The sequence below is a fragment of the Cherax quadricarinatus genome, chromosome 28 (assembly GCF_038502225.1).
Source record: "Cherax quadricarinatus isolate ZL_2023a chromosome 28, ASM3850222v1, whole genome shotgun sequence".
Classification (NCBI taxonomy): Eukaryota; Metazoa; Arthropoda; class Malacostraca; order Decapoda; family Parastacidae; genus Cherax; species Cherax quadricarinatus.
In genome coordinates, this window is record NC_091319.1 from 37,687,341 (window position 1) to 37,699,352 (window position 12,012).

Sequence of the window (12,012 nt, forward strand, 5' to 3'; positions counted from 1 at the left end):
GTGATCTCTGCTAAAATAAAATTTGTTACACTCCTCCATTTTAGGTGTCTCAGGTTGATATCTCCCAGTAGCAGTTGTTTGGGGCAGGAGTTGGGAGATTTTCCAGACAGTGGCCAATTTTCAAAAGCTGCTCCTGGAAATGCAGGGAAGTTGCATCCAAAGGCTTGTATACAACCACAATGAAAAGGTTTTTATTTTCAATCTTTACTGCCAAAACTTCAACTACATCATTTGAAATGTTTAGTAGTTCAGAGCAAATGAGCGACTGTGACGTACAAGCCAACCCCCAATTGTTACCTGTTTAGTCTGTCGCATCTGAAAAGGTTATAACCTGGGATCTATATTACGATATCAAAATTATCCTTCTTGTGGGTCACTGTGAAAGCTGCGAACATTGCATTTAATTCATTGAGTACTTCCTTGATGTATTTCACTGTGTTTGTAAACAAATCTAAAATATATTTAGTTGGGTTAGGCTAAAATAAATTGTTCTTGCTATAATAAGGTTAGGTAAGTTTTCTAAGATTCTTTTGGTGCAAAATTAAAAAAAAATACATCACTATTAATGAAAAAAATATATCTTTAAACGTATAAGAGAAAATTTCAGAAAGGACTTAATTTTAAAAGACTTCTTGCTAATTGACCAGTTTTACATATTCGGCACGACCTACATATATATATATATATATATATATATATATATATATATATATATATATATATATATATATATATATATATATATATATATATATATATATATATATATATATATATATATATATATATATATATATATATGATGGGGTCCACCTCTGGTGTAAATTGTGGGACCCATAGCCTCGGAGAAGTGGATAAAAAGGCTTCAAGGAAAAATATTTGGATTTCTCCCCTACCACCCCATCTTTTCATATTTATTTTTTTTACTAATAGGAATATTTTATTACATAATATGGTACAGAAGATTTAAGAGATACATTGTTGATATAAAGGTGGCATATACGGTACATGTTGTTACGTGTGTATCACCGATTATAAGGTGAAAATCTCATCCAGCTCCTCAGATCTGGGGCGTGTACCCAAAATACAGCAAGCATTACCCCTTTGAACAGCCGCACTGAGCCGCTGGAACAGAAAACTAGCTGCCCTGGGATCCCTAGTTACCCTGATGAGTCTTTTTCCCAGCTCCTTAAGAAATTTAGATGCACTCTTTCCCCATGAGGCAAGGGTCTCTGAGCCTATGGGAACAAACATATAATGATGGGCAAGTTCTCCATATTTTCTAGACTTCTGGGACTCCCTGAAGCTGGCAGCTGCCCCTCCTTCCTCCCTGGTGTATTGGAGATAGGTATCAGCCAAGGTAGATGCACATGTATAGTCCCACACCACCTGCTTCCCATCTGTCCAGGCTTGAAGGGTGATACCATCTGGACGCTTCTGGCTGCCATCAGATCTGCATAGTTGGGGTGGCTCCCTTACTGCTGGGCATCCAGCTGTTGTGAGGCTCCTCTTGATAATGTTATTAACCTCCTCATGTCTTGCAATCTTTCCCTCGGATTTACGGCACACAAGACCATGGTACCCGAATCGGTCTGCTGCTTCACTGCCACAAATACACCTGTGTTCGGCGAGAATAGGGGCGGCAAGTCGAAGGGCAACACCGATGCGGATGGTCTGTGGGTCGAGACGTGTGCCAAGGCTGGAGTTGGGAACAGCCAACAGAAAGTCCCCAGCATGAGGGGCTCTCACTGCCAGGAGGCGGGCTCTATCCTTCCCTGACACACTCTGAAGCATTGTTGAGGCAATATTTTCCACTATTGGACCATCCCAGTGCGATTGTTTGTAGTTGTTGGGGAGCAGGTCTGGCTCCAGAGCCCGTTAGATTATCCCAGATCATTGCTCCGTCAATGAATTTTTGGTCCTGGACTCCTATTTTGTCCCTAAGATGTTCAGGGAGAATCGCTGCTAAAAGCTCTCTGGATGCAATACACGAGGACAGAAAAACAGGTAACGCAATCTGTGATGACTTGCGGACACCAATGCCTCCTAGTCTGACTGGAAGTGTAGCTTGGTTCCACTGCCCGTCTTCTAGAGTAAGGTTAATTACTTTCGTAAAAATCTGCCTCAGAATACTGTCATATTCGTGCAGTACAGGGTTATCATATGCAGGTGCACATCTTAGGAAATATGTCAACCTGGGCAGACTCAAGCACTTTGTGAGAAGGTACAAGGCATCGTGGGTGTCCAGATTGCCTATTCGTTGTTCCATTCTCCTTAACTCTTCCAATTTCTTCCTGAGAATTGCGTCAATGGCATTGCTTCCCAGAGGTGCTCCTAGCAAGACACTATTTGTGGGGGCAATGACTGCTGCTCCTGGTAGTTATATATATAATATATATATAATATATATAATATATATATAATATATATAATATATATATATATATAATATATATAATATATATATATATTATATATAATATATATATATATATATATATATATATATTATTATTATTATTATCACACTGGCCGATTCCCACCAAGGCAGGGTGACCCGAAAAAGAAAAACTTTTACCATCATTCACTCCATCACTGTCTTGCCAGAAGGGTGCTTTACACTACAGTTTTTAAACTGCAACATTAACACCCCACCTTCAAAGTGCAGGCACTGTACTTCCCATCTCCAGGACTCAAGTCCGGCCTGCCGGTTATCCTGAACCCCTTCATAAATGTTAATTAGCTCACACTCCAACAGCACGTCAAGTATTAAAAACCATTTGTCTCCATTCACTCCTATCAAACACGCTCACGCATGCCTGCTGGAAGTCCAAGCCCCTCGCACACAAAACCTCCTTTACCCCCTCCCTCCAACCTTTCCTAGGCCGACCCCTACCCCGCTTTCCTTCCACTACAGACTAATATACTCTTGAAGTCACTCTGTTTCGCTCCATTCTCTCTACTTGTCCGAACCACCTCAACAACTCTTCCTCAGCCCTCTGGACAACAGTTTTGGTAATCCCGCACCTCCTCCTAACTTCCAAACTACGAATTCTCTGCATTATATTCACACCACTCATTGCCCTCAGACGTGACATCTCCACTGCCTCCAGCCTTCTCCTCGGTGCAACATTCATCACCCATGCTTCACACCCATATAAGAGCGTTGGTAAAACTATACTCTCATACATTCCCCTCTTTGCTTCCAAGGACAAAGTTCTTTGTGTCCACAGACTCCTAAGTGCACCACTCACCCTTTTCCCCTCATCAATTCTATGATTCACCTCATGTTTCATAGACCCATCCACTGACACGTCCACTCCCAAATATCTGAATACATTCACCTCCTCCATACTCTCTCCCTCCAATCTGATATACCATCTTTCATCACCTAATCTTTTTGTTATCCTCATAACCTTACTCTTTCCTGTATTCACTTTTAATTTTCTTCTTTTTCACACCCTACCAAATTCATCTACCAATCTCTGCAACTTCTCTTCAGAATCTCCCAAGAGTACAGCGTCATCAGGAAAGAGCAACTGTGACAACTCCCACTTTGTGTGTGATTCTTTATCTTTTAACTCCACGCCTTTTGCCAAGACCCTCGCATTTACTTCTCATACAACCCCATCTATAAATATATTAAACAACCACGGTGACATCACATATCCTTGTCTAAGGCCTACTTTTACTGGGAAATAATTTCCCTCTTTCCTACACACTCTAACTTGAGCTTCACTATCCTCGTAAAAACTCTTCACTGCTTTCAGTAACCTACCTTCTATACCATACACCTCCAACGTCTGCCACATTGCCCCCCTATCCACCCTGTCATATGCCTTTTCGAAATCCATTAAGGCCACAAAAACCTCTTTAGCCTTATCTAAATACTGTTCACTTATATATTTCACTGTAAACACCTGGTCCACACACCCCCTACCTTTCCTAAAGCCTCCTTGTTCATCTGCTATCCTATTCTCCGTCTTACTCTTAATTCTTTCAATAATAACTTTACCATTCACTTTACCAGGTATACTCGACAGACTTATCCCCCTATAATTTTTGCACTCTCTTTTGTCCCCTTTGCCTTTATACAAAGGAACTATGCATGCTTTCTGCCAATCCCTAGGTACTTTACCTCTTCCATACATTTATTAAATAATTGCACCAACCACTCCAAAACTATATCCCCACCTGCTTTTAACATTTCTATCTTTATCCCATCAATCCCGGCTGCCTTACCCCCTTTCATTTTACCTAGTGCCTCACGAACTTCCCCCACACTCACAACTGACTCTTCCTCACTCCTACAAGATGTTATTCCTCCTTGCCCTATACACGAAATCACAGCTTCCCTATCTTCATCAACATTTAACAATTCCTCAAAATATTCCCTCCATCTTCCCAACACCTCTAACTCTCCACTTAATAACTCTCCTCTTCTATTTTTAACTGTCAAATCCATTTGTTCTCTAGGCTTCCTTAACTTGTTAATCTCACTCCAAAACTTTTTCTTATTTTCAACAAAATTTGTTGATAACATCTCACCCACTCTCTCAGTTGCTCTCTTTTTACATTGCTTCACCACTCTCTTAACCACTCTCTTTTTCTCCATATACTCTTCCCTCCTTGCATCACTTCTACTTTGTAAAAACTTCTCATATGCTAACTTTTTCTCCCTTACTGCTCTCTTTACATCATCATACCACCAATCGCTCCTCTTCCCTCCTGCACCCACTTTCCTGTAACCACAAACTTCTGCTGAACACTCTTACACTACATTTTTAAACCTACCCTATACCTCTTCGACCCCATTGCCTATGCTCTCATTAGCCCATCTATCCTCCACTATATATATATATATATATATATATATATATATATATATATATATATATATATATATATATATATATATATATATATATATATATATATATGCAAAACAACCACTCTGAAAGAATAGAGAAATTCCAAGCGCTTTCGTGACTACTCACATTATCAAGGAACAAGTAAAGCATCCATGATATATAAGGGGTGAGCACCTCACTATCAGATCCCACAACGGTTAAACACCTGACGTGCGCGACCCAACTGGATAGGTCCTTTGCACAACTCACTCTCTATTCTTTCAGAGTGGTTGTTTTGCATATTCTGAAATCACCTGTTTACTGTGATCTTATTGCATATATATATATATATATATATATATATATATATATATATATATATATATATATATATATATATATATATATATATATATATATATATATATATGTATATATATATGCAAAACAACCACTCTGAAAGAATAGAGAAATTCCAAGCGCTTTCGTGACTACTCACATTATCAAGGAACTATGAAAGTGAAGCATCCAAGGAAGCTATATAAGGGGTCTGGCCAGCACCTCACTATCAGATCCCACAACGGGAGGTGCTGGCCAGACCCCTTATATAGCTTCCTTGGATGCTTTACTTTCATAGTTCCTTGATAATGTGAGTAGTCACGAAAGCGCTTGGAATTTCTCTATTCTTTCAGAGTGGTTGTTTTGCATATTCTGAAATCACCTGTTTGCCGTGATCTTATTGCATATATATATATATATATATATACACACATATATATACATACATATATATATATATATATATATATATATATATATATATATATATATATATATATATATATATATATATATATATATGCAAGACAAGCAAAAGGGGGATGGAAATCTTTAGCTCAAGCACTTTCGCACTTCTCATTGCGTCATCAGGAGCTATGCAATGTTGCAAGGTTGCATTGTGAGTCACTCCATCACTGTCTTGCCAGAGGCACGCTTGCACTACAGTTATAAAACTGCAACATTTACACCCCTTCTTCAGAGTGAAGGCATATGTTTTGATGGAGAGTTAGAGGTTTCGAGAAAATAGATGGAATATTTTGAGAAACAGTTAAATATTGATGGAGATAGGGAAACTGTGATTTAGTGCATTGGCTAGGGAGGTATAACATCTTTTAGGAGTGAGGAAGAGTCAGATGTGAATATGGGTGAGGTAAGTGAAGCAGTGGGTAGAATTAGTGATAGTAAAACTGCTGGGATTGGTGAGATCAAGACAGAAATTTAATATTAAAAGCAGGTGGGGATATAGTTGTGGATTGTTTGGGAGTGGCATATAGAAGGCTTAGTTCCTTTGTATAAAAGCAAAGGGGACAAAAGTGAGCGTAAGAATTATAGGAGAATAAACTTGTAAGAAAATAAACTGGTAAGGGATCACAGATGAACAATGAGTGTTTAGGAAGGGTATGGGATGTGTTGACCAAGTGTTTGCAGTGAAGTTTAAGAGAACAGTATTTGCATAAGGGTAAACAGGTTTTTGTTGCACTTATGGATTTGGAAAAGGCACATGATAGGGTGGATACGGGGGCACTGTGGCAGATGTTGCAATTGTATAGAATAGGTGATAGGTTAAGGAAAGCTGTTAAGAGTTTTTAAGAGACTACCTGATGACTACCCGGAGACTACCTGGAGAGTACATAAAGATTACCTGGAGAATACCTGGAGACTACCCGGAGACTACCTGGAGACTACCTGAAGAGTACCTAGAGATTACCTGGAGATTACCTGGAAACTACCCGGAAACTACCCAAAGATTTCCTGGAGTCTACCTGGAGACTACCCAAAGACTTCCTGGAGATTTCCTGGAGACTACCCGGAGAATACCCGGAGACTTCCTGGAGACCACCTGGAGACCAGCTTGAGACTACCTGGACACTACCTGGAGATTACCTGAAGGCCACCTGGAGACTACCTGGAGACTACCTGGAGACCACCTAGAGACCAACTTGAGACTACCTGGACACTACCTGGAGATTACCCGAAGATTATTTGGAGACTACCTGGAGATTACCCGAAGAGTATCTGGAGACTTCCTTCAGACTACCTGGAGACCACCTGGAGACCACCTGTAGACCACCTGGAGAACACCCCTCGGTTGCTTCTGATAGGATGGTTGTTAATTGTTAAATGGCAATGAGGTGCATTCAGTAGCATATCAGAGGGTCAGACGCTACCGTCATGTTGAATACTATCTGACTATTGCAGTTTTGATGGGTATTTTTATTTTTATTTTATTTTATTTATTTTTATTTTATTTTTTATTTTTATTTTTATTTTTATTTTCATATTATTGTTGTCAACACAGTCGATAATTCTTTCATATATATATTGATTGATTTTTGTTGTTGAAAACCATCTACAGTTTTACTAATTGAAGAGCAAATATTTTTGAAGACTTTGCAAAACCCCAACTTGAGGTGATGTTCAGAAACACAGCAAAACAAAGCCCTTTATGTCAACAATGTTACGCCTACATGGTAGCCTAATGAAGACAAAACATCGTACTAATAAACATCTACTGCGATGTCTTCTTACCATTTCTACTCTTGTTTAAGTAATGAAGTTGTTATGTATTTATAGAAAGGGAAAATAAGTAAGATTCTGAAGGAAGAGCGTCAGTTAAGTACTTACCAAGATTCATCCAAGGAATGGTGAAGTACTTACCAAGGTTCATCCAGGGCATGGTGAAGTACTTACCAAGGTTCATCCAGGGCATGGTGAAGTACTTACCAAGGTTCATCCAGGGTATGGTGAAGTACTTACCAAGATTCATCCAGGGCATGGTGAAGTACTTACCAAGATTCATCCAGGGAATGGTGAAGTACTTACCAAGATTCATCCAGGGCATGGTGAAGTACTTACCAAGGTTCATCCAAGGAATGGTGAAGTACTTACCAAGGTTCATCCAGGGCATGGTGAAGTACTTACCAAGGTTCATCCAGGGTATGGTGAAGTACTTACCAAGATTCATCCAGGGCATGGTGAAGTACTTACCAAGGTTCATCCAGGACATGGTGAAGTACTTACCAAGGTTCATCCAGGACATGGTGAAGTACTTACCAAGGTTCATCCAGGACATGGTGAAGTACTTACCAAGGTTCATCCAGGGCATGGTGAAGTACTTACCAAGGTTCATCCAGGGCATGGTGAAGTACTTACCAAGGTTCATCCAGGGCATGGTGAAGTACTTACCAAGGTTCATCCAGGGCATGGTGAAGTACTTACCAAGGTTCATCCAGGGCATGGTGAAGTACTTACCAAGGTTCATCCAGGGCATGGTGAAGTACTTACCAAGGTTCATCCAGGGCATGGTGAAGTACTTACCAAGGTTCATCCAGGGCATGGTGAAGTACTTACCAAGGTTCATCCAGGGCATGGTGAAGTACTTACCAAGGTTCATCCAGGGCATGGTGAAGTACTTACCAAGGTTCATCCAGGGCATGGTGAAGTACTTACCAAGGTTCATCCAGGGCATGGTGAAGTACTTACCAAGGTTCATCCAGGGCATGGTGAAGTACTTACCAAGGTTCATCCAGGGCATGGTGAAGTACTTACCAAGGTTCATCCAGGGCATGGTGAAGTACTTACCAAGGTTCATCCAGGGCATGGTGAAGTACTTACCAAGGTTCATCCAGGGCATGGTGAAGTACTTACCAAGGTTCATCCAGGGCATGGTGAAGTACTTACCAAGGTTCATCCAGGGCATGGTGAAGTACTTACCAAGGTTCATCCAGGGCATGGTGAAGTACTTACCAAGGTTCATCCAGGGCATGGTGAAGTACTTACCAAGGTTCATCCAGGGCATGGTGAAGTACTTACCAAGGTTCATCCAGGGCATGGTGAAGTACTTACCAAGGTTCATCCAGGGCATGGTGAAGTACTTACCAAGGTTCATCCAGGGCATGGTGAAGTACTTACCAAGGTTCATCCAGGGCATGGTGAAGTACTTACCAAGGTTCATCCAGGGCATGGTGAAGTACTTACCAAGGTTCATCCAGGGCATGGTGAAGTACTTACCAAGGTTCATCCAGGGCATGGTGAAGTACTTACCAAGGTTCATCCAGGGCATGGTGAAGTACTTACCAAGGTTCATCCAGGGCATGGTGAAGTACTTACCAAGGTTCATCCATGGCATCGTGAAGTCAACCACTTGTTCTCTCTCGTAAGTGATCGTCAAGTCTCCTATTGCCAAATCAGCTTTCTGTCGCCAGAAGAAATGAAAACACTGTTTTTAAGAACTGGAGATAATGGATATAGATGAACAAAGTAAGAAGGAACGTAGGAAACAATTGATTTTCAAACAGATCTGTCGAAGAGTGGAATAAACTGTCAATTAGGGAATTAGAAACCTTAAGTAGCTTTAAGATGAGATTAAACAAATACATGAGTGTGAGGGGTTGGGATTGATCAGTACCTGAGGTACTGAAGCAAATTATCTGGTAGCTTTGGGAATATAAGAAAAAAGGAATGGAGGTACTGTATAGCAGGCCTACTGGCCCAAACAAGGCCTAGCTTGCTCCAGTGTTCCTCGATTCTTTTGCTTCTATGACTGTATTATAAAAACCAAGTCCTCGAGTATTCTTGCTTTGCTTCTAAGTCTACAACAGCGAATATTCTTCAGTAAATATTATAAGCTAATAATTTCTTTTAAAATATATCATCTTCGTATGAAAACATTTCATATATTTGAGACTGTATCCACTTTTTTTTTTTAAAGATTTGCCTGTATTCTCCCGGCCCGGACCTTTTCCAAGTGGTGGCCCGGCCTTGGCTCCCTCTTTAGGGAGTGTCTGAGACCTAAGTCTCCCATGGGAGGAGGCACAAGTACCTCCTCATCTTTGGGACCAACTGTCCCCAGGCCTAGCTTGTGGCTAGGCCTCTCTGGTCTGCCATCCCCGCCCCCAAGGGGGCTAATGGGAATGACAGTCTTATGAGCTAAAGGCTCGGGCTCAGGCACCTACCCTACCCTAGAAGGGTTAGTCATGGTGTCGATCTCACTGTATCCACTGATTACATTAATTAAATTTTCATTATTTATAATGAATGGAAGGGTGGCTTATGGGACATCTTCCAACACCGTCTACCATAAGTAACTGTTACTGTATTTCATCATGCAACATGGATACCATACCTGATCTAACAGCTCCCCAATCATTCCATTCCAACTTCTCGTCTGCTCATCACATTTTCCATGGGCGCCATCAGCAGCAATCCTAATTGTGTAATTGAAGCCCAGAACAACCGAAATCTCTTGGATGAGGTCAACACAGAAGCCCTCGTAGCGGTCGTTGCCAGTCATCTGTACAGATGTTTCTCTCAACATAGTGTAAGGCGCAGCCTGGGGAAACACGGACGGTAGAACAACAATACGATATTTTGTAACTGTCGAAATTGGGTTCACGTACAATGCAGCAGCGTGTAAATATTTGGTTACATTGTGGAGGACAAAAATATATTTAGGAAGAATAATAAGACACAATACGGTGACTGGAACAATACACAAATAATTCCCACCTAGGAAAAAGAAGCTTAAGACGACGTTTCGGTCAGTCTTAGAGCATTAACAAGTTACACACTCGAGTGTAGTGTAAGATATATTTTTTTCCTCTACATCACGCAGAATTTGTTGGGCAACCGAAACAGTAAAATTTGTTGGGCAACCGAAACAGTAAAATTTGTTGGGCAACCGAAACAGTAAAATTTGTTGGGCAACCGAAACAGTAAAATTTGTTGGGCAACCGAAACAGTAAAATTTGTTGGGCAACCGAAACAGTAAAATTTGTTGGGCAACCGAAACAGTAAAATTTGTTGGGCAACCGAAACAGTAAAATTTGTTGGGCAACCGAAACAGTAAAATTTGTTGGGCAACCGAAACAGTAAAATTTGTTGGGCAACCGAAACAGTAAAATTTGTTGGGCAACCGAAACAGTAAAATTTGTCAGCTTGAGCTGGAATTATTCAACAATTGCAGCTTCATCGATTTGTATTAAGTGTATATTAAGTGTATATTAAGTGTATATTAAGTGTATATTAAGTGTATATTAAGTGTATATTAAGTGTATATTAATCATCTTATACACACTTAAAATAGAATTTACGAGAATACAGTTATCATTATGAGAATGTAAGATCGTTCTCCATCTTGACTGTGATACGTAACTGTCTGAGGTACTGTGACTGTCGGAGGTACTGTGACTGTCGGAGGTACTGTGACTGTCGGAGGTACTGTGACTGTCGGAGGTACTGTGACTGTCGGAGGTACTGTGACTGTCGGAGGTACTGTGACTGTCGGAGGTACTGTGACTGTCGGAGGTACTGTGACTGTCGGAGGTACTGTGACTGTCGGAGGTACTGTGACTGTCGGAGGTACTGTGACTGTCGGAGGTACTGTGACTGTCGGAGGTACTGTGACTGTCGGAGGTACTGTGACTGTCGGAGGTACTGTGACTGTCGGAGGTACTGTGACTCTCGGAGGTACTGTGACTGTCGGAGGTACTGTGACTGTCGGAGGTACTGTGACTGTCGGAGGTACTGTGACTGTAGGAGGTACTGTGACTGTCGGAGGTACTGTGACTGTCGGAGGTACTGTGACTGTCGGAGGTACTGTGACTGTCGGAGGTACTGTGACTGTCGGAGGTACTGTGACTGTCGGAGGTACTGTGACTGTCGGAGGTACTGTGACTGTCGGAGGTACTGTGACTGTCGGAGGTACTGTGACTGTCGGAGGTACTGTGACTGTCGGAGGTACTGTGACTGTCGGAGGTACTGTGACTCTCGGAGGTACTGTGACTGTCGGAGGTACTGTGACTGTCGGAGGTACTGTGACTGTCGGAGGTACTGTGACTGTAGGAGGTACTGTGACTGTCGGAGGTACTGTGACTGTCGGAGGTACTGTGACTGTCGGAGGTACTGTGACTGTCGGAGGTACTGTGACTGTCGGAGGTACTGTGACTATCGGAGGTACTGTGACTGTCGGAGGTACTGTGACTGTCGGAGGTACTGTGACTGTCGGAGGTACTGTGACTGTCGGAGGTACTGTGACTGTCGGAGGTACTGTGACTGTCGGAGGTACTGTGACTGTCGGAGGTACTGTGACTGTCGGAGGTAC

General features: G+C 41.5%; 1 protein-coding gene across 1 annotated transcript in view; it reads right to left on the reverse strand.

The window, feature by feature from the left end:
* The window catches only part of LOC128693114 (glutamate receptor ionotropic, kainate 2-like), a 769,231-nt gene that overhangs the window by 129,868 nt on the left and 627,351 nt on the right, over positions 1 to 12,012 (reverse strand). Inside the window, exons 11-12 of the mRNA XM_070089531.1 lie at positions 10,036 to 10,242; positions 9,021 to 9,105 (exon numbers count right to left, since the gene is read on the reverse strand). Of these exons, the coding sequence (XP_069945632.1) occupies positions 9,021 to 9,105; positions 10,036 to 10,242 (292 nt within the window). The remainder of the gene's footprint in view (positions 1 to 9,020; positions 9,106 to 10,035; positions 10,243 to 12,012) is intronic.